The 24,443-nt window shown below is 39.7% G+C and overlaps 1 protein-coding gene across 8 annotated transcripts in view; it reads left to right on the top strand.

Annotated features, from left to right (window-relative positions):
• The window catches only part of LTBP1 (latent transforming growth factor beta binding protein 1), a 336,620-nt gene that overhangs the window by 97,807 nt on the left and 214,370 nt on the right, over nt 1-24,443 (top strand). For 7 of the 8 annotated variants that reach the window (XM_039530237.1, XM_039530240.1, XM_039530238.1 and 4 more), the window contains one exon: nt 8,570-8,737. In XM_039530237.1, coding sequence (XP_039386171.1) covers nt 8,570-8,737 — 168 coding nt within the window. Of the gene's footprint in view, nt 1-8,177; nt 8,738-24,443 lie in introns of those variants that run through there. The other variant, XM_039530245.1, reaches the window with a different exon arrangement.

Genomic DNA, 24,443 nt, shown 5'->3' with positions numbered 1-24,443 from the left:
GTGCTATGTCTAGTTTCCGTGATCAGCCTTGTTCCTCCCCACACCCTCACAGCTTCCTGGAAATATTCCTACTAAGCTAGTGGAAATAGGATTGAATGTGGGGTATGCAAATGCAGTCAAACTGAGGATCTAAAAAGAGAGAAAACATTTTATCTTTGCAAACAGTACCCTAAATCAGTGCTGTTAAAGTATTAGTATGCAACTATGGAAAATCTTTTTGAATCCATGAATGTTCTAGTCTTTGCTCTGCACTCATGGCTATCATTAAAAAGACTAAAGGCTATGACTGGTCTTTATACAGATAAGGTTTGAGTGGCGGAGATTTTCTTTCCATGATTGGAATGCATAAGGGCCACATAGAACTTCAGTCTTTGTGCTCAGAAGTGTGCAGATACTGCTCCATTCCTATTTCCCCAGGGGTGCTTGGCACCCTAAAAGGAATGCGAGGGTGGGGAGGCTATGCTCACCTATATTGACCTGCAGAGTGGGGCTGCGCAGCTGTGAGAATAAGGTGAATCTTGTAGTGTTTAGGACTAGATAATGCATAGCTCAGAGTAAGGGTTCCCTGGACCCCCTAGTGTATGCTCACCCTGCACATTAGCAGATTCAGGGAGCCCTTACTCTGGGCTATGCATTGGGCATAAATTGAAATGTTTTTTGTCTAAATTCCTTTGCTCCTAATGTAAATTGATCTTCCACACCCTGACTGATAGAGGAACTGGGCAAAATCTTCTGGGAGTTTTTAAAGCCATGGTTTAAAATTGTTCTAATCTCTGGCGAAATTTGTTGATTTGTTAATGATCAGGATGATTTGTTGTTGATGACTCAGTGCTGCTTTCCCTGTATATTGTTAAAGGTTAAATAGGTCATTATTAAACAAAAAGTATAAATAAACTTTTTACTTCGATGGTAGATTTTTATACAATGTCAGCTTTCCTTTTGGCTGAAAAAACAAATCTGTTGGGAAGAATTAAACCAGGTGGGGTGGTACAATAACTGAGAGAGACTAGCTTTAGGAAATAAGTCATTTCCTTCTAAGGTGTGTGTGTGTTTGTTTTTTGTCAGCAATTAAAAAAAGTTGGTCAACTAAAGAATTAAAAAAAATTGAATTTGTAGCTTAAGTGGGAGTACTTTTAATAAGAGAGGGAGAGAGAAAACATAGAGTTGCATTCTTGAGGTCTCCGAATTCTTTCAAGTTCATCTACTGTGTTTTGCACAGACATTTTTCTTGTTAAGACTGTTTGAAGTTGCCTTTAGCATCGCCATCATAATGTCTACGGTCCTATGGAATGACTGGTTATTTAAAGGTACCTTCCAAATCACAAAAAAAAATTAGTAGTAATATGTAATCAAGGAACAAAAGTTGCGAGTGGAAACTTTTTAAATTAAATTTTGTGAATAATTTGCTCCTTCCCACTTGTCACTCAACTTCACATATGGGATGATACAGTCTTCTTCATAACAAGAGCTGGGATTGGGCGACAGGGCATGGATTACTTGATGATTATCTGTTCTGTTCATTCCCTGACATTGACACTGACAGGGGCACCTGACATTGACCACTGTTGGAAGACAGGATACTGGGCTAGATTGACCTTTGGTCTGACCCAGTATGGTCATTCTTACGTTTTTGAGAGCCTGATCCTGCTCTTTCTGACATCAATAGCAAAACTCTCACTGACTTCCTTTAGAGTAGGTTCATGCACCAAATATTCTGAGGTCCATTTAAACTATAGAATGTCGTCATGATTAGGAAGCCTGCAGCATACTGTAGCTGTGAGGATAGCCATGTGAACTTCAGAGGGATGTGTGTAGTTCAAGTAAATAAAAAAAAATTCTACATACTCATAAAAGCAATAAAAAAAGTATAATAATTCTTCCAGAAAGAGATCTGGACAGATTAGAATTATAGACAAAGTGACCCAGTAGGTTAACCTGAGGGATTCGTATACCTTCTATAACCCTATGCCAGGTATGGCCAAAGCAGCCGTCAGGACTATCTGGTTCTAGACTCCACTAACTGCCTCACTCTTCAGTGCATTCATTCTTCCTGCTAAAATATAACAAACCAAACCCCCATTGTTCACAATGGAGTGGGAGGGGGAAAATCTTTGTTTGGCTTTTATTCTCCATTTCTGATGCTACTAGATTGTCAGGTCTTCAGGGTAGAGACTGTCTTTATTGTTGTTCATGGTACAGCACTGTGAGTACATTTTGAGTTCTATATACTAAACAATTAATATATATTAAACATCTGACCGGCTCATCACCACTCTGTCTCAGCACCTTCCCGAGGAGAAGGAAGACAAAGTTAAGAATGCATGAATATGTTATACCAGTTTGAGACGAAACTTTGTTCTTAGTTGCACCTTTGCAACTCCATTGGGAATTTGGCCCAAGATAACTTAACAAACAATACCCATTTAGCACAGCAGTCACTGTAGGCAGTGGTCTTGTGGACATGCAGAAGTAACTGAAACTAGCTCTGTATAGCAGAAATATCGAAGGAAGTGGTAGTAATGTTGACTGAGTGCCCTTAAGGTAAATCTATCCCTCAGCTTATGCACTAAAGACAATGGTGGAGCCAGGTTTTGCAACCAGAGGGTGAGGATTGGGCGGGGAGGAGGGGGGGCATGGCAATGGTTCAGTGGTGGTGCTACCTTCAAGTATACCTTTTAGCTTGCTAATTTCACCCATGCCTGTGTATTATGACCCCTTCCCCAATCTGGTAAGAAATGTATTTGGGAATCCTTTAAAACTGCACCCCCATTTCAAAAGGGATACCCCATGCAGACAGAAGCGGTGACCCTTTGTGGCCGCCTGTCACCACCTCCCCCCAGGTCAGGTCCTCTTTCAGGGTGACAGAGTGGCAAATATAGCAGCATGCTTCTCCATGCACAGACTGCCCTGGAAGGATCCCCATTGGGGTCCCCCACCCCAGGGAGCCAGCAGTCTAGCCTCAAGAGCACCATATGCTGGGACTCACGGCATGGGGCTCCATCTGCCTCATCCCTAATTGGCCTCTGGCCCTCCCGTCCCAAGCAAACTCCTCTGGATGTCAATCTGAAGGAAACCCTTAGCTGCAGGGGAAGCTGCACCAGGCTGGGGATGGGGGCCCAATATGAGGCAGGGGAAGGGGCAGCATGCAATATATGGCTGGAACAATGGTGGGATAATACCGGGGGACTGGCTTCTGGACGTGGGGTATGGATGGGGGCAAGGTCCCAGGAGAGACCAGGACACAGAAGAGTGATGGGGTGAGGTTCAGGGTGCTGTGGGACATAAATGGGGTGGGTGGAACTAGGACATGGAGGCAGATGGGTGGGAAAGCTAACACAGGGGCAGGGAGCAGATCATGGGGCAGTGGGGTCTGGATGGGCACAGATGGGGCAGAAAGCTAGAGAAGGAGACTGATGACATGGGAGGCAGGACTCTAAAGGGTAGGAGGATAGGAGAAGGGGACAGACCCTAGATGATCAGGGGGCAGATGAGGTAGGACATAGATAGGGGACAGTATCCCAGGTGGCAAATGAGCTAGGACAAGGGGGAAAAGACAGGAATCAGGAAGGCTAGGATGAGACCATTAGGGCATGGGGGAAAATAGAGGGCAGGACCCCAGGGGAGCAGGTGGGATGGGGATAGGACAGGGGGCACAGAGAGGGGCAGGACTACTAGTGCAGAGATGTGCCCCAGAGGGCTGTGCAAGGCTGAGGGCTCCCCCAGGTTTCCCCCACCCGGCTAAGCCCTTCAGCTGCATGATCTGTGCTGAGGCCTCTGCACGTGACGCACATTAACAGGTGGTTGTTGCACCTTGATTTAGTCCTGTTTCAGAGAGGACTAGATCGAAGGGCTTGGCTACACTTGCAGATGTAGAGCGCTGGGAGACCAGCCTTCGGAGACCGCAGCAGGGAAAACGCTGCTGTATGTTTACACTGTCAGCTGCCAGCGCACTGGCATGGCCACATTAGCAACTCTTGCAACGCCACAAAGACAAGTGCATTGTGGTAGTTATCCCAGTGTGCAAATGGCTGCAACGTGCTTTTCAAATGGAGGAAGGGGTGGAATGTGACAGGGAGTGTATTGTGTGTATGTGCGGGGGGAGAGAGTGTTTTGGGGGGGCTGAGAGTGTGTCAGCATGCTGTCTTGCAAGTTCAGACAGCAGCAGACTCCCCTCTTTCTCCCTCCCCCGCCCCCCCCCCCCGACAACAGCAGAATTCCACACTAATGGTTTGCTTTGTCCTGGAGCAGATAAGCGTGCCGGTTGTCAGAAATGGAGCTTTGAAAGGGGATATCTGCACGCCTGCAGCCGATTTCAAAACAATGAGAAGAGTGGCCAATCAGGGGATTATGGGACATTTCCAGAGGCCAATCACAGCTCAGTAATGCAACACCTCGACCACACTGACGTCCGGGCGTTTCAGCCAGGGCACAGCAAGCTTTATGCTTCTTGTAGAGGTGGATTACCAGGATGCTCCTGCTGCAGAGTCCAGGCACTCTACTTGCCTTGCCAGTGTGGACACCTCAGGAGTTAGGGTGCCGAGGGCTGTTTTAATGCGCTCTCACTTGTAAGTGTAGCCAAGCCCTAAGTGCAATAAGGAACTGTTAATGCATGTCAGGGTGTATGTGGACAGTGAGTCTGTGCAGCAGCAGGCTAGTCCACTACAGATCACACCTGAGCTTGCCATGAATTGGCTGCACTAGGCAGCTGCCTACCTTGCTTATACCTAGAGCAGCCTCTGTGCATTATACCCTTGAAGAGGCACCAGAAGGACTCCTAAAGGCTAAGGGGGGTGGGAGGGCAGTTGCTCCCCATCCCCTTATAACTCTGCCATTGACCGAAGACATAGTTTATACCTGCTTCTTCTACCTTGGGGAAATCAAGACTTTTAAATCATCTCTAGTTCTATTGTTAATTTTCTCGATAGCTTTGCCGTGTCTCTATCTGCTCCTGGAGCCTCTCTTCTTCCTCGTGTAGGCTCATTTGCTTATCCTATTTTGCCATTATTTTGCTATTATATTATCATGAGCACATCAAATGGAAAGCCAGTTGTACAGCAAGGTTTTCCATTTCCATCTCTTCCTTTCAAATGGATCATGAGGTGCCTACACTATACTTCTGTCTATAAATAAAGAACATGAGCTAAGCTGTGGTGCTGATGTCACCACCATACACTATCATAAATTTGTTTGAAAAAGTAGAAGCTCCAGTTTTGTTCCTGTCAATAGCACAATGGCATTATCTTCTGAAGTTCATTAGGTAAAGATGAAGTATAGTGGGTGCGTTACCTTAAATTACATTGTCCTCCCACACCATAAATTAAGCAAACTTGAGGAAGGTGTCAAGGCCATAGCTGTTCTGTACTTTGTCAAGCCTGAAATAATTATTGTTTTTAACATCAACTCTGCCAAATCTACTAAGAAAGCATTGGAGGATACTGTTTCTCAGATAGGACTAAGTCATACCCTCCTGTGAAAAACCCACAGAAGAAGGGAAGAGGCTGCAGAAAACTCTGAGCTCACCTGGCAGAGTTTCTGCCAAATGCTTTCTTTCAGAATAAAAGTTTGTGGTTTCTCTTTTTTCCCCCCTTTCTTCTATTTAGGGATATATATCATGCTCATGAGTATTGTATCTGAACCTGAGGATCTGCAGGGAAAGTAAGGTCCATAATTATAAGAGTATCTCTTGTCTTTCTTTTTTTTCCCCCTGTGGTCCATGAGAGCCCTCTTTTCCCCAGACAGATGCTCAACACACACCCTACAGGGGTGCTTTCTCCATCTTTGCACCCTATCCATGTGTTTGGCTGAGGGAGTAGAAGCTAAGGTACTTGCCAGCCAGGCAGGGAAAAGAAGAATGCTAGTTCCAGGAAAAAAGTTCCCTGAAAAAGTGAATTGGTGATCTATCAAAAAGATTGTACAACTATTCCAATCACCATTTGTCACTTTACATCCTCTGTCTTTAATTCTCTATGGCTTTGATTACATGGCTGACTGAATACCTTACTCACCTGGAAGGCCACCTGTAAAGATTTTAGGGAGGCTCTTCATTCTTATAGACATTGGCCAGCATTTTAAAACCTGGTTATCTAATGTTAGACTCCTAAATTCATATTTAGGCACCTAAACTTACTTGCCAAAATCCTCCCTCTCTCTGAGGCTAGGTCTACACGGGGGCGGGGGAGGGGAGAGGAGTCGACCTAAGATACACATTCGCGTAGCTGAAGTTGGCGTATCTTAGGTCGATTCACCTGGCCGTGAGGACGGCAGTGAGTCGACCGCTGCCGCTCCCCCGTCAACTCCGCTTCTGCCTCTTGCGCACAGTGGAGTTCCAGAGTCGATGGCAGAGCGATCGGGGATCGATTTTATTGCATCTACACTAGACATGAGAAATCGATCCCCAGATATACCCTGAGAGAGAGAGACATACACACACAGCAGTAGTAGACTGCAAATTTATAATCGGAGAAGTGAGAGCTAACTGAATGTTGGGTCTAATCCTAAGAGTCAGGCCCACCAATCCCCCAACACGTTCCTGTCACAGATGTTTTCACATAAATTATTAGCTGTGTAGTAAACATAATTTTGTTGATTAAATAGTATTTTAACTCTGTTCCCAAATTGTGGTACTGCTAGGACTTGGCAGTGTTGCACAGCGATTCTGAAATACAATTAGAACATGGTTTAGTTTCATCTACACTGGCAAAGCCAAGTTGTATTTTAACTGAGTTGGGACACTAATGGGAGTCTCCCAATACAGTCGTTTTTACAGTATAGGCGGGACCTACTTTTGTTACTCAACTAAGCATGTTTTTTTACTTAGATCACTTCATAAAGGAAACCTGTTACAAAAATATCTTCAAAATATAAAATAGAAAGTCTTTTTTCCCTGGGAAATAACTTTTTTTTTAAAGAAATCTTCCAAATAAAATATAAAACACTAATATTTCTTGTGAAACTGTCTTAGGTGCTTTTAAATCTGTCTTTTGGAAGTCTTCACAATTCAGGCCATTTGATTTCTGTTTGTCAAGGAAGGTGTATCAGCAGTTATTATAAATAATGGCTTAGCTTCTGAAAAATCTAAAGTGCTTTTAAATTAATTAAAATTAATGAAATCAGATGGTTGACTAAATGCTTTGTTTCTCTGTATTTCTAGCCTATGCTTGTTTTTTAAGTATTGTTTAGGATAAGGTGGAAGCATCTGTAATGCAGCTGCTGGTCAACTAGAGTAATGCCCTTTGTTGCAGAAAAGACAGTTGGCACAATTGTTTTAATTTATTTCATAAAGAGCAAGAAACACTATAAATTTGTTCTTTTGAAGTGGGAAGATTTTCTTCATCTTTCTGAGCTTTATAAAAAAAAAATACTTACCTAGAGGGTATTTCATAAAGTAGATTGGACCGCTCGTGGGTAACCCGACTGCTCTTGCTGCTGGGGCAGTATAAGAAAAGAGATGTTCTTTCTCTGTATGTCTCTCATTTTGTGGAGCTAAAATTGTTTTTTAAATTTAAATTTTGAAATGGACAATTTTCACAAATGTATCCTAATATATTTACAAGTACTTGATAAAATAGTAATAACTAAAAATAAAACAACAAACATTTTATTTGAAAATAATTTCAAAACAGAATCACTTCTTTGCTTTTTTCTTTTTCTTTAGCTTTAGCTTTTGGCTTTAACATCCAAATATATCCATAATATAAAACCTACTTGAGTCAAATAGTTTACATGAGGGATGAATTTGGCCTGAGGAGTTTAAATTCAAATTAGTATATGGTCAATCTTTGTTACCTTAAAAAAAAAACAAAAACAAAAAAAAACCAACCCCCCCCATACAAACAAAAGGGGAAAATGACAGATTTTTTCCTATAATATTTATAAGAGCTCTAAAGTAGTACTTTAAACTATTGATACTTATTAGGCATTTCCCCTGCTTCTCCTTTGTTTAAGTATAAACAGTTGATTGCAAAACTCAATCTATAATATGTAAATCCATGTGGAGTAATAGTGCCAAGAAACTGTGAAGGGGTGGGGGGAAAGGGTCCAGGCAGCTGCGTCACAGGGTTTGATCACTTCAGGCTGGGGTGCCAGGAGATTTGAGACAGATGTTTTCAGACATGCCGCATGCCTAAAACATTTCCAGGGGTTGAGCTACAAATAGTGACTTAATAAGTGCAGAAACAGGAAAAGTATGCAGGAGGACACAAGAGTTTATTCACCCCTAGGTGCACAGTCAGCCTCTTTATGTTACATCTGCTTGTCAGAGTTGGCTATTTAAGCTGTCATGCCCTTGGTATTGCTCTTTGTCTGACTGTGAATAAAGTGCAGCATTGTGATTACTAATCCTACTCCAGTGACTTGACTTTAAATGTGGTTTTGGAGTGCATCCCGGAGTTCTGTTTGCTAAGCTTCCTACTCCTGTTCCAGAGACACTACTGGAGATCAATGAGAGAGAGCATTGCAGGCTGCCTCCTCCTATAGACCTGTCGCTTTTTTCTTTTTATCGTTTGAAGGAAATCAATGGATACCAAAGTGATCTGTTTGTTTTTCTTTTTTTCTTTGCCTCCGCTCGCAGTGGGAAATCACACTGGCCGCATCAAGGTGGTCTTTACACCCAGCATCTGTAAAGTGACTTGTACCAAGGGCAATTGTCAGAACAACTGTGAGAAGGGAAATACCACCACCCTCATTAGTGAAAACGGCCATGCAGCTGACACCCTGACAGCCACTAATTTCCGAGTAGGTAAGTACCCTCAAACCATACTTATCCTTAGCTTTCTTGGCTAACAGAGAGAGGAAGATTTTTAATGATTAGTACCAGTTGCGCATCTGTTACTCTTTGTGTGGAGAGGCTGTGCTTAAGTAAAAGCAATTGTTTGTCAGTCAAGGTTTTTGGTTTCCTTTTGAAATGTTCTTGATCATTTGCCGGATGTCCTGAAGAGAATAGAACTGCATTTATAATCTAAAGTTTCAGTTGCAGAATTACAGTGTACTGAACTACAGCTTCTGCTGAAAACCCCATAACTCAAAGCTTGGATTAATACATTCTGAAAGATTTGTCAGATACTAAAAAAAAGTTTTTGTTTCTTCCCCTATTTATTTAAACTGTAGTAAATGAAGGTGAAAACTAGTTTGAGTTAGTGAAACTATCCTGAAAAGCTCCGTCTGAGAGTTGCTTGACTCTGCATTCCTATTACAGTAGAGTTGCCAGCTTACAACTCTTGCCCTTTTTGTGCTGTGAATAAAGCAGATTTATTATGTATCTAATATCTTAACAGAAGATTGACATTTTAGAAATATAATTAAGAATTCTGACATATTGTAATTTCTCTGTGGGAAGTAGTCATGTTACTATTAATACTCATACTTCCATACTTGTTGAATGAGTATCTACAGTATACTAGTCTATAACCTAAAACTAATAAGTTATGGTGAAACAAATCCTAAATAATATGTGGGATAATGAGTTTACATAGTTTAACTGCACTATATAATATAATGATGGTAGTATCTCTTGTGCACATATATTTTTTTTCTATAAATTAAGAGAAATCTTGATATGTAGCGACAGGTATGGCATATTGACTTTAAATTCTTTATTTCAAAAAACCTTTTCTTGCTGCTGTTGAGAGCAGGTTTTTTGTTATGAAAATGCCATAGTATTTTTATCTCCACATCTTTTTTATCAGTTATTTTGCCAATGTGCACTCAAGGAATCATAGATATGCACATTATAATTTTAGTTTCTTGCTAGTATAAACAAAATGTCAGGCAGCATTGATGGTGGCCAATGTTGCTCTTTTAAAAGTGCACTATATTTCAGTTTCTGAGGGGGGGGGGGGAATCCAATTATTCTCATACATCCAGACAGAAGATGCAAAGTACAGAGCAGTCATTCTAAGACTGTTACTAGATTACCTTGCTGTGGATGCAAACTCTTTTGAAATCTAAGCACACTCCTTGACAATGCACTTTGGTATAACATGCACCTTAGTATAACATATGTTTTCTTTTGCTGTAAAAACATTCTTTATAAAAAGAGGAATACAGCACTGATGTCATTGTGAAGTGTGGATATTCTGAGACTTTTTTTTTTAAAAAAAAAGGATTTTACTAATGAATGCTAAATTAATTACTTGTAATTGACATTTACAGTTGATGTGGGTATTTATTTATTAATTCTTGGCAATTGCCACAGCTAAGCAATTTCCTTATTTGCCTTTATTTTTGATAGAAAGGAAACATTGAGGATGGGCACTTACCTAGTTTATTTGCTGTGTAAAGATGTTCTGTAATCTGATTTCTTCACAAATATTTGAAAACTTTGAGAGAGAGTGGAAATCGACCTGTTAAAACATGTAATACACCTTCCTTCCTGGCCTGAGGCCAGATATTTTTTGATTCAGCATGTACAGTAGTTTCTTAAAAGTACTCAGAAAAAGCAGTGTATTATAATATTCGGTGGAAAGGAAGGAGAACATTATGTTTGGAAATGCATACTAATAAGTGATTGCGCATGTATAGATATCTATTAATTTAGTTGTATTCATCATAATGCATTTCTCTACTTCATACACTTATGTTATAGTCCGTGTTTGTTAGAAACAAACCAGAAGCATGCTTAGTTGCTCTCAGGATAGTTATCTTCATAAAAATTAAGACTAGGATCTAAGCAAAGATTTTTGGGCTCTCCAGATACAAATATAATTAGCCTATGAATTTAAAATATTTCTTAAGAACAAGACCAGGGTGAAATAGTGCATCTGTAGACTCAGTTACTTCAGTGGTCCCTAATTTTCAGGGCCCTCTTGACTGATTCAGGGCTTAAAGCACATGTTTTAATGATGATCTGTGTGGTACAAACATCCCAGTTCTGATAATTGGCAGGTGTCTCATATTCAATTAAGCCTGTCCTGATCAAAACATTCTCCTAACATACAAACTAGTGATTATCTGAGCCTTGTCAGATTCTCCTGTTTTTTAAAAATTGTAGTATATTTTATTTGTGCTGTTGGCTGAAAAGATCCTGTTCTGATATTGCTTAATGCTGCACAGTGCAAAGTTACAGAATGATACATGCAGGTGCCTTTGTGGGATCATTTTCTCTTGAAGATGTGCAGCTATGAAAACAGCATGTTTAGGTCAGAGAAAATATGTTTTACCTTTCTATTTTTTAAAACCAAATTTTCCATACGTTTTTAAGAAACATCTCTCCCATAAGTGAAAAGCATAATTCCACATGCCCTATTTGAACAATTAACTCTTACTCCTAATAATAGGCACCTATTGCAAGGAAAAATCAGAATGCTGTTTTAGGTTGTTATTGAGGCTAAGTGTAATCGCCTTAGAGACAGCAGCAAAAATGTGTACATATGTGCAAGTTTAAATTGTTTGCTGGGAGCTTGAAATTAGCAGTTGTTCTGTTACATTGTGGATGAGTTTTTATTTCTCATGATGAACAAACTTTAGTTTTATATTAATTTTCAACCTTAGCTTTGCAAATACTGTATTGCTGCAGTTAGGATTTTAGGCAGAACACATACCTATAATAACGTTTCCCAAGCATTTCCATTTTAATGGCTCATTTTCAATTTCCTAAAATTTGCTCAGTGTTTTATCTTTTCAAATGAAACTCGGTATGCTAGCTCTTAGGCAGGGAGCAAAATTTTTCTGAAATTTTTTTTCCCCCAGAAATGGGTGACTGGTTTTCAAGAATATACAGATGGGGAAAAACATGAATTTTCAGCTAACTAAAAAAAATTGCAACCTTTCTGAAGAGCTGTAGCACTTTGTCTGGAAATTATGAAAACCTGATATTTTTAAGGGAGATAGTCCCTAGATCGTAGCTGTGTCTTTTCATGAGACAGTGAAATTTGGTTTAAAAAAAATTACCTTGCACATGGATTTCATTACACAATGAGACTAATAAACTGCCAATGTTTCATTGGCATGAAGCATGTGTTAATATATAATGTGAATGGAAATTTCTGCTGAAGAGATTATCTGTCAGTATTTCATTGGATATGCCCATTTATGCATAAGAAAATTGAGTGGAATTTCAGTTCTTACATATTTATAGGGACTTGCATTATATGGTCTGTGTAGGTGGGTATGGAAGCGTGCATACAGAATACAGCAAGGGCGCCTGCCTCATTCATTAGACACTTTACACAGTCTATTACATCTAGAAAATAGTTGCACATTATAGCATTTTTAAAAAACAAGTAGGAAAATCCATATAAAAAAACTTCACTAAAATACCATTACATCTGTAAAGTGAAACATCAAAAGTTAGGAAATGCAGAAATTAAGGTGGTCTGTGCAATCTTAATTCTGCCCCATTGTGCTTATGATACAACCTTTAATTATATGGCCACATGCTATTTTTTCTACAGGACCATTACCTGAATTGAGCTCTGTAAAAGAGGCAACCATTCAGTATTTTATTTTTAACTTCACTGTTTAGTGTGTGGCCCTATGCCTCACATACTGCACCCCTTTCAAGCCCTGTTCTGAATGAGTATTTTTTTATTTATTTATAGGGTTTCTGTGGTTATCATCTTTGTATCTGAGCACCTCACAAACTTTCATGATTTTTTCTTCACAATACTCCTGTGAGGTAGGGAAGTAATACTATCCCTATTTTACAGATGGCAAACTCAGAGAGATTAAGTGACTTGCCAAAGGTCACATAGGAAGACTGTGGCAGAGGCAAGGATAGAATCCTTGTTCTCCCATTCCCTTTTATGTCATACTTCACAACTCCTCGATCTCTCTCTCCACTTCTTCACTTCCATTTCAAATTCTCTCTCTTCTTTCTCCCCCCCTCCTTTTGTCTCACTCTTTCTCTATTCTGTCCTCCCCTTACTTACACCCACAAACACGTTCCCTTAAGAACATAAGAACAGCCATATTGGGTCAGACCAAAGGTCCATCTAGTCCAGTATCCTGACTTCCAACAGTGGCCAATGCCAGGTGCTCCAGAGGGAATTTACAGAACAGGTAATCATCAAGTGATCTATTCTCTGTCACTCATTCCCAGCTTCTGGCAAACAGAGGCTAGGGACACCATCCCTGCCCATCGTGGCTAATAGCCATTCATGGACCTATCCTCCATGAACTTATCTAGTTCTTTTTTGAAGCTGGTTATAGTCTTGGCCTTCACAGCATCCTTTTGTTTGTTTCAAACCTGCTGCTTATTAATTTCATTTGGTGACCCCTAGTTCTTGTGTTATGAGAAGGGTTAAATAACACTTCCTTATTTATTTTCTCCGCACCAGTCATGATTTTATAGACCTCAATCATATCCCCCTTTAGTCGTCTCTTCTTTCATCTAGTCTGTGCCGGGGGATTGGAGAAGATTTCTTTCAATGTGCTCTCCCTTGGGGGAAAGGGGAGGTTCTTAATGGCTCTTTCCCTTCTCCTGTATTGCACAGGGCAATCCAGTGAATACTGAGAGCTCTCCTGCAGCTTCCCCAGACTGTGAAGTTAACACTCACTTTCTCTGGGACTGATGCTTTGCTCCCAGGGAAAGTGATTAGGGTGCCAGACTCTGTTCCTTAGAGCTATTGGTGCAGGTGAACTGTTCTCATCTATGATATCATGGAACTGGAAATCAGAAGCTGCTAGTCCATTCTGCTTCTTTTTCTCTCTTGGTCCCTGTGAACGTTTTCTCAGTCTTCTCCCCTACACTGAGAGGTTACTAAGGAGCACCCAGGGATCCTCTGTTAATATGGTTTTGTAATGTCACAGGTTAGAAATGAACAAGGGCGGCTCCAGGCACCAGTGCAGCAAGCGTGTGCCTGGGGCGGCAAGCCGGGGGGGCTGGGGCGCGGCGTGCCGGTCATCGTGAGGGCGGCAGTCAGGGAGCCTTTGGCGGCGTTTCTGTGGGAGGTCCGCCAGTCCCGTGGCTTCGGTGGCAATTCGGCGGCAGGTACGCCGAAGGTGCAGGACTGGTAGATCACCCGTAGAACCACTGCCGAATCCGTGTGACCGACGGACCTCCCACAGAAACGCTGTCAAAGGTTGCCTGACTGCCGTGCTTGGGGCGGCAAAAAACATAGAGCCGCCCCTGGAAATGAATCTCATCCTTCTCAGTGACCCACAGGCATATCAATCAAATAGGGGTCAGAAATATCAGCACAGACCACAAAAATCTGTATATACTTATATACCCACTGCAATAATGCTCAAATACTTATATTATCAATAAGTGATGTCGTAGAAACAACCTGTATGCTTTACATAATGAACAGTACTGAATGATGGTGTAGCACATTTATATGCTTATATTATTAAAAAGTGTTATCACATTGACAACCTTACAGTAATATGTTTACTGTGTAGGTTAGGTGTGTTTTTGAACAACATCAGAGCCTTCCTCCATGATTTATAGACAGAAACCTCCAAGCAGAAGCACAAGGTATTTTGCTCAAATTTTACCCTCTTTTGTGTTTATCCTGTATTTTATGACAGATATGCAATCTTCCTCATGCCCCTGAGAAAAGATAATGCACGTAGTTTTGCTCAAAACTACAAAATTATTTTGCACAGCTTAAATGTCAGAAAACAGATTTGTAAAGCCATACAATCTGGTCCCTAGATACTATGGTGATGGATGCATTTGCAATGCCTAAGCAGGCACTATGTATTATCCCTGAAGATATATTTTAAACCCACTGTGATTCAATACATGTTGTAGAGCAGTGAAAAGACATTTGGGCACTACATTATGAAGCAATGAGCTCTTAGGATGGAACATAGTAGTGGCAACATGAGTTACTACGTAATTATCGTTGTTTTAATTGGCTTTCTAGATAATTACTAAATTCTGTGAAAATATAAAGCAGTATATAAATGGTAAGTGTTAATACTTTATCACAAATAAAGTCATGTTTTTTCAGAGTTGTACTGTTCATTAATTTATGTTGCCTCTTTAAAGGTTAATTTTATTTTATTTTTTATTAAAACAGTTCTGGAAAGTACTGTAGAAAACTCTTAGTTAAAACACAAATGTGACTTGTAAGGAAGCCAATTTTTAACTGTAGTCTTTGTATGACAAGAGCTCCAATAGCATTGAGTTGCAGTTAAATGTTTTTAAGGAAATTGCTTTTAAAAAGTCAGTGTAGGCATAGAGGAAAGAAAATGAACACCAGATTTCATTACTAAGAAACAGGATGCTAAATCATACCTTTTTTCTTTCCGTGTGTTGCTGCCATTTGCTTTTTAATACGGTGCCCAAGTTCGCTTTCATTGCTCCATTTTATATGTGGAATCCCACAGGATTCGAGAGATACCGTAAAGCTATGATAACTAAGGAAACTTCTCAAGGATAGTTTGGTTAATGCTAATACATAAATAGCACAACCAGTCAGGCATATATTTCATATAAAAGTGGAGTGAAAAGACTGATGACATATATAAGGACAGTGTGCCAGGGAAGGCAGATTAGAAGGAAGCATAAAGTCAGACAAACAGCTTGTAGAACTGTTGGATAGAAGTGGAAAAGGGCTTAAAAACTTTTCTGGCTGCTTGTGTCAGACACTCAGTATTTAGTTTTCTACCTATTATAATAGTATTTTTATTCACTTGGCCACTCTGCTGCAAAAGGTCCAGTGAGAATACCAAAAGTGCAACACACTATTTAATGTATTTTCATCTTCCTCCTGATTACACTCTGATCTTCAGTACTTTGTAAATGTGAAATTTACCCCTGGACAGAGGACCTACACAAGGCCCATGCACCACTTACATTTGAGTAAAGCATTGTTATGAGGTCTACAAGTGGGACTTAGCTGGTGCAAAGGTTTTGTGTGCATCCTTTGCTCATGGGTGAGCTTTACCCTGCCTGTATAGGAATTAGCATATGAAAACAAGTTGTAAAACTGGAGAATTACAAATCTGATTTGAAAACATCTTTCCACTAGATTTTTTTTTAAAGTTCTTATTATTGACATAGCTAAGGGAACAGTGATTTTAAGAAAAAATTGATTTTCAAGTTAATGGTATCCCTTTAAATGTTCTAATCAATGAGTAGGCTGTTTCTGAAGTAATTATTTAGTTCAGGCACAATATTTCATTATTATTGTCTTTAATGAAATGATGATGTAAGAGCCTTTTGATTCTCCTTGTAGTATTAATAATGTATTGGGTCAGACTTTTTATTGATTGTATACAGTGGGTATTTAGAAGCATATGAGAATCTTGTAAAGTACTCAAAGAACTGTGTCTGTCAAAGTACTGGGGAAATGAAAAAGTTATGACAAGCTGAAGTTGTGTACACAACAAATAGATGGAGTTTTGCTCAAACATTGCTTACTTTGTCTTATGTCATAAGTTCTACAGGCCAGATCCTCAGCTTGTGAAAATTGGCATAGCTCTGTTGGAAGTCAGTGGTGGTGCACTGATTTATGCCAGGAGAGGATCTGACCCATTATGGTGTGGATCTTGCCCATGATGTTGGCTTCTTTTGAATTACACTGACTGCAAAAATCATAACTGCACATAGCCTTATTTGGTAAAAGATTTGATTCTACTGTTCTTGCAGTAATTACCATTTCCCTTTTGTTCAACTTTATTATCTTTTGCTTTGTTTGCTACCAGATGATTTTTTTTTCTTTTTTACCTGGTAGACCCTTGAAAATTTTAAAATTCTCAACAGCTTGTTTAGAAGATTAATTGTTAAATATATTGCAGCAGTGATTAAGCAAGTTCAATTTGCCTGTCAGTCTGCTTTAGAACAAGGTTCGAGGCTCAGCATACAGAAGTTTATTCTCTGTTTTAGCTGGTAATTTGAAATTTAATCTGTACAAATGATGACCATACTTGAAATATTTAGTCATGCAGCAACACTATAACAGCAGTAGCGAAGCCATGGCCAAGCATAGAACTTTTCTTGAGATGTTGGACTGTGTGGATAAATAGGAAAGGAAAACTAATGAATGTAGAGCCAGTTTGTGAGTTCTTTCTACATTTAAAGATCCTAGTGTATGAATACTTCATAGTAACAACTTTTGCTTCCATTCCCACAAAAAAGACCAATATTAAAACAAAATTTAAAAAATGGTATGACCTAATCTGAAAGAACCAATGAAAAATGTTAGCTAGATTGATTTTGAAGGGGACCATTTACTGCTGGTATCAACAGAAGATTATTAATTTTCTCTGTTGTATTTCCTTCTATAAAGTGAATTTTAGTGCACTGGAGAATGAAGTTCTTTGTTTATCCACAGCAGTGTAAACTTTCCCACAAAGACCCACAAGTGGGCCTCAATCCTAATCCTGACGTAAGAGCGTGGTTCAGTCTGCCGGCATATTCAGTTTTTTGCCTCCTCTGTTCAAACTATTAAAAGGAGACACACATGTCCAGTAGAAAACTAACTATTCTGCTCTGTTCTATATAGGTTCTTATACTGCACTCATCACTATAGTAGCTGAGTGCCCTTGTTCTGTCATCCTCTCTGTAGGGGGAGAAGTGTGAGCAGTGGGGTGTCCTGTTTTGGTAAGGGTTTTTTTTTTTTTTAATGTACGTGTTGTGTTGCATTTGGTTTAGAAAAAGCAAGGTCAAAGAATTGACCCTGCCACTTAGAGTGGAAGGTAGTGAGGTTTGTGATGGGACTTAGTTCCTAGGGAGTTCATTCAGTGGTCTCATTCCTCAATGGGTCTGGTTTGATTTTTCTCTGTGTAAATAAAGCAATACTTTAATTGCTCACTTATTTCCTGTCTTCATATTCATTAGCGAATGCCATAAGCCAAAGACAGTTCTGGTCCTGGGAAGCCTCAGGTTACGGAATCTGTGTCCCATTGGCACATTTATAGTAATTCTTAGACTAATTAGCCAAATTTGTCATCTTACCTTGTGGCTCTAATAGAAGTGATATGCTAGTTTAAAAAATTACATTGTGCTGCAGTTCCTTAACCGGTCACGAGATGACGCTACTAGGGCTGGCTTGAGACAAGACTAAGAGTGACTTGTTTCCATCCCCTGCTCAGCTTCAGGACTGTAGGCCATCTCTACGGAGACAAAACACATCTGTTTTTATAGCACGCATCAAATTGTATTATACATTGCACAGTTTTTTGGATGTGCATTCATATTAAAAACCACAAGTGGAAATTTTACAAAATCTTCACCTGCAGTCATTCAGAAAACACATCAAACATCCATCCTTAAAGTTAATACAAAACAAAAAAAAGTTAAATGTGAATGTAATACTTTGTTTTCCTGAATGCAGCTTTCACTCTTATGCATAAATATATGTGCAATATGTCTGAGCTATGATTACTGAAAACGAGAATGAGTGAATTTATCTTATAATGATTACACCATTGCATATTCAAATAAACACATTACCTTGAACAGCTATAATTTTGTTATTGCTAAACCAAATGTCTTTGCACACACCTCGTTTGAATCTCAAGTACATGCCAAGATTGGATGAAACAAAAAGCTGCCTTTGGATTATCCAAGTGCAAAAAAGAGTCTGACAAATTCCTTAACTGGTGAAAACACACCTTTTGTCATGGCCGGATAACTTAGACAGTCAAAAGGATTTATCTCAAACAGTCACCTCTGAACTGAGGACAATCACAAGGAAACAAGCAGCTATCATTGCCCTACCAATAACAGTCTCCCCTGATTCCAGCCCCCACCATTTATGCTTTTTTGGTTTATTCTGCTCCAAGTCCCTTACTACCTCCACCCATCCATATACCTTTTCCCCACCCATTATAATCTATCATTGGCTCTTGGATGTCAAACCCCTGTAATTAAGTGCTCTGTGTTTGGACAATGGACACGAAAAGTTCTTCGCACCACACTATCTCCTTGTGTTTGAAATCTGAATGGTATGTTTTCTTGTTTGTTTACAAATTCTTTGAGAAAATTTACACTTGTGCTTTAAAAAATGGACTGGGAAATTAGCAAAATCAACAAGTTCCAGATTTAGGGGGTGAAATCCTGACCCTTCTGAGGTCGGTGGGAGTTTTGCCATTGACTTAAATGGGGCCAAGTTTTCACCCAGGCTATTTATGTAACGGTTACGTGAAAATGACATGGTTGGGGGAGGTTGTGATTGGGTTGTGCTATGGTAGAAAAAAGCTCCATTTCACTTGGAAAAATTCCCCACTGATTTTCTTCACATCAGCTTTGAGGAAAGCCAACTGAACCTGAATCCTTAGGTTTCACTAGGCTGTTTCTGATCAGAACTGAAAAATGATGTTAAAACCACAAGCTGTTGATTTGCCATGGCTGCTTGTCTGGCTTGGGTTCTGAACTGAAATACATGAATAAAACCTAATATATGTTGAATAATAAGAAAAAAACACATTGGCAAACAGGCAAGTAATCGCAGCCCCTTTCCCTCATGAAATCAGATTGAGAGATATCTAGTGTCTAGATCCTGGGCCAAATTCAGCCTTAGTTTAATCAAGTACAACTCCATTGACTTAAATGGAGTTGCATCAGCTTATACTAGGGCTAAATTTATCCCATTGTTTGTCAGTTGTCAAAATTAAGCCTTGAAATTTTTGACAGTTTTAATAGACCCTTTATAAAGTCCTAGGAATTGCCAGTTATGGAACAGAAGGTATATGGATTTCAATGAATTTCTTGATAATTTTAGAAAATGTAGGTCCAAATTTTAAAAACTTAGCATGCAAAAGTGAATGTGCATGAATTGCACAAATTGCGCAAGTTAAACGAATGGGGCAAAATCATGGTTCTAATGAAGGCAAGTCAAAGTTGCATGTATATGGAAAGTGCTTGTGCAAATATACAACTTGTGTGTGCCCACTGAAGATGAAATTCACCCTTTGTGGAGGACCAGCAAAAAGAACAGTGCATCGCTGAGGGAGCTCTACATGGGGCAGCAAATGCACCCTTGTGGCACAAAAACAGAATCAGGTCTATACACCACTGAAGTGTCCCATTTGAGTCCTACTTTAAAGGCTTGAGTGTGTCTTAAGTACTGCAGAGGTTTTGTGCTGGCCTCCTGCAAAGCAGGGTGGGAGGGTGATTTCACCTTGGGAGTTTTGCCATGTGCATCAGTTTTTTTAAATTTTGCCATTTGTAAACATTTCTTACCTTCATTATATTTGACAAGGTACTTGTATCTTTGCTGTATTTGTAACACCTTCCATTTAGTTTAGAAATATTAAGCTGCACTGTAATGTAATATTTTATAATGGATGTAATTCAAATTTTATAGTTTTTGAGGCACTCACATCACCTTTCATATTCTATTATTATTGCTTATTATTCATACGCCATGGATTTACACAGAATGTTATTTATTGCCGTTCCATTTCCCCCCCCCCCCATCCACTGCTTCAGCAACCTCAGATTCTTAGTGTTCCATTTCCATTCATGGAGCTAGTTATTTTATCATTATCAGGTGTCCAGTACAGATACAAGGCTTACATTTACGGCTAAATTAATTAAAAAAAAATAATTATTTGAAAGGCTGGGTCATTCCAGACATCTTTCTATGCACTTTTTAAAAAATACAGTACACAAGACCTTCTCTTGCCATTTTAAGCAAGGAAACATCTGTACTCACCACTTGGAGCCTTCAGGAAACTTCAAGCTGTGCAATAGTTAACCTATGTAATTGCTTCATCTTATTTTTGTCACTCCTTGCCCTTTCCTTTTCCCTCCTTTTGCTTGTCACACTCACTTGTGTCTTATCTCAGTTTAGTTTGTAAACTCTTTGAGGTAAGGACTGTGACACAAATGTCTTTGTATGTCATCTGGCACAATGAGATCCTGATCTTGCACCAGCAAAGTGATTGGGATTAGGCCAATAGATAGCAAAGGCCTAAAGTCGCTGATGGGATCAGCCATAATAATAAACACAGTTTTTGTTACTGTGCATGCTAATCAATCCTTTGCAAAAGAGTCAAAAACAATCCCAAGCACTTATTACAGCTACATTTTTCTTGACAGCAGCGGTGAATGAATGCAGATGTTTATTTTTTCAGACTGGCTGAAGTCTGTTTTTAAATCAAATTTGTCTTAAAAGTTGTTTTCTTACAATAATTTGTTCAAAGGGAGTATTAATATTTGCAACTTGCTGAAGAAGTGCAGTAGTATGGGTGCAGCCTCATGACCATGCTCTTGAACTGCTCAAGAAAGCCTTGTGTGCTCTTTTTTATTCATTCATACTTTTGGAATAGTACAGGATAGATTTGAATGGCTGCTGTATATTCGGAAATATGAGTGCAAGTGTAAACATTGATTAAAGTGTTTTGAATGGATGATAACCCTGTTGCAGATGTGCATGTTTTTAGTACATTTCTGATTATTTCCATGCATAGTATATTTTCCCTTCCCACCCATCACCAATCCCTTGGTTCCTTTCCCCTAGACTCCAGGATTTCAGTCTTTCCCTCCCTTCTCTTGCATGTCACCTATTCCCCATGACCTAATTCACTACTCAAACTCTGTCTCTCAGGACCTCATGTCCCATCAGTTCCTAAAGCCATCCCCCAGCAAAACTTTCTGTTTTTTCTCAACATAATCCATGTCAGGAAATTTCAAATTCCCTTCATGCTATTATTACTCGTGATTCTGAACTGGCCCGGGAGAGTTTGGTTCATGGATCCTTCTTTATATGCCAAAGGGGATTCACCTGAAAGGGATCATCCTCACTTTATTATTTGGCAAACTTTCTCCAGAAAAGTTGGTATTGTGGTAGCGTTACTCATTGACATAATTGGAGGGAACCCTCCTCATGTTTCAGATACTGGGGAGAGCAGGTGCACTGTGCTGGGTTTGTAACATGACTCCATAGTGTAGTTACTGCTCCTGATGATATTTCAAGATCCTCCCTCAGGGTGCCTGGGTGGCTTTGTGTTGCACAGCTGCATTGATCTCTGCTTCAAACCACTCTACGTTTTTACTTTTTTACTCTATACAAAGCTTCCAACAGGCCTTCTAGAAACTTTCAGGCAGGGGAACTACATTCTGGTGGGAGAATGTTATAATGGCAGGGGAGCAGTTGCATTAATGGTACAACTGCTTCCGCCAGCTCTCAGAGCATAATGATGTGGAGCCTTTAAAGAGCTAGTGCCACTACAGTCATGCTATTAAATAACCAGATAGCCAATACGTGTGGGACTCCTGCCCTCCCAGCTGTGTGTATCCACTGAAACATGTGGACTCAGAACTTGGAAGGAGGAGAGTACTGTGTACGTGTGTTGCCCTGATGTCAAAACATGGAAGGGGGCTTTTTCTATAGTGGCAAGAGCAGATACAATAATGCATGTGTACCAGGTATGCCCATTTAACATTCAAAATGTTTGCTATCAGTTGAAGTACGGATTTATGTTTTGGACTCTTATTTTGAGTGTTAATAAACAGAGAGAATTATTAATATTAATGAACAGTGTATGGGTATTCTGTATAGGGTAGGGAGGGACTTTAAAGTGTTAGGAACATAGAAATTGTCATCCTGGATGAGACCCACTGTTCATTTAGTCTAGTATCCTTTCTCTGACAATGGCCAGCACCTGATTCTTCAGAGGAAGGCACAAGAAACCCCACAATAAACAGATGTGGGAAAATCTGCCAAAAGTCTCATCCTAATCCCTAATATTTAAAGATTGTTTTAAGATCTGAATGTGACAATAGGGTAAAAGTAACACATCTTGTACTTTCATATTATTTAACGGCAACATCTCTACTTTTATATTTTGATATATATAGTATTATTTTCGTGTTTGTTTATATTAAAAGAAACTTTTAGTAAGATCAAAATTAATGTATTTCTTGGGATTATTTGACATAATTTTTACTCTTCAAAAGTCTATCATCCCTATATAAATTTATTTTTACTTTTTGCTATAGGGAAATTTTTAGAATGATCATATAGTGAACTTAAGGCTTGGTAATAAACCTGTGCTATTATGATACATGTAGGGAACACATAATGGTGTGTTGTGGTACCAAGGTTTGAATGGCATAGGTTTGGGATGACAATAATTCTTGAATTGGCAAAGCAATTAATAAATTATGAAGGACCTCCCAAAGTAATACCTATAAAACCTTATACCACAACACACATGTATTCTGTTTGACACTTATTTTGCAAAAAAACCCACTATTTTAAGAACGTTTGAAAGAGTTTTAGTATTTATTGGTACTCTCTTCATATCCTTCCACACCCAGGCTTCCTAAGAACTATGAGTCCAACTGCACATGTTTTGCAGGGAGAGGAAATGATTACTGATGTGGTGACAGATATGGCAATTTCCTGCATATTCTTGGGAGACCTTATTGAATTAAGTTTAAGTATCTTCGGGGTCCATTGTTTAAATGAATTGTTTATGTATGATTATGTTCTACTCCATGGGGGAGGGTTATCACAGCTCCTCCAGGAATTAAAGCTAGTGGGTGGTAATTAAGGGGAATCAGCCAGGTTGCAACCCCCCAGAGAGATGTCCCTTGCTGGGAAGGCTTGCATAGACTAGTTCAAACTGAATTCTCCAGAGATCAGCAGAGAAAGAAAGGACTTTTGGATAAATATCCTGAGTTTAAACTGACTCAGGGCCTTCTTTCTGACCCATCAAATGGACAGGAACTTCTGTGCAAAGGAATAGGGGAGCAAGCCTCATGGAAGGGTTGAAAAGGCTGACACCTACCAGATCCCAAGGCTGGAGTCAGAGTAACCTCTGGTCAGCTTTTGTGCTTGCTTAGAAAGAGTTGTATGGCAACTTGTAACTGCTGGCAATTATGCCATTCATAGCTCTGGAGAGAAAGCAAAGTGCAGATGCTTGCCTTTTAGGCAGTCTGGTTTTCTGGAGATAGCACAGTGTGCCTAGGGAACTGTGCAGCCTGGAAGATTTCTTGGTCAGGAGGGAGAAATGTGGGTCTCCACCCAAGAGAGGTGATGGGTGAGGAGCTAGGAGCCCAGAGTGGGTGCCCTTGTGGATGAGGGGGGAATACAGATGCAGTTACTCTGAACTGTGACAGATGCATTTAAGAAATCCCTAAAAATGAATAGCGTAGATTTTCTGTACATGTTGATAGTATTTAAGGTCTGACATCCTGCAGTTTAGTAGGGCAAAAGCACACGCCTTATATCCTTCAATAGTGGAGGTGTTGTGGGGAGATTCCCAACTTTGTATTAGTGCAGAAATTTCAGACCGACTCTCCTCTCATAAGTCAGGATTAACTCCACTGAAGTCAATGGAGTTGCAATGGTTTAAAACCAATGTAACTGAACAGAGGAATCCCAAAGCGTGTTTTGTCTCCCCTCCCCTCTTTGCACTTCAAACTCTGGTGGTTTGAAGCTGCTCAGATGTTTGGAATGTCACAAGTATACTTAGAAAAGATGGATTAGTGGGCAAACTGAATGTGATGTGGTCAGAGTTGTATGATAAATGTTTTCACAATTTATTATATGAATATTGCTACCACTTGTGAGTATATTTACAGCAAATGACAAATT

This window comes from Mauremys reevesii, linkage group 3 (assembly GCF_016161935.1).
Source record: "Mauremys reevesii isolate NIE-2019 linkage group 3, ASM1616193v1, whole genome shotgun sequence".
Classification (NCBI taxonomy): Eukaryota; Metazoa; Chordata; order Testudines; family Geoemydidae; genus Mauremys; species Mauremys reevesii.
The sequence above is the reverse complement of the archived record's forward strand: the minus strand, read 5'-3'. Positions and strand labels throughout refer to the sequence as shown.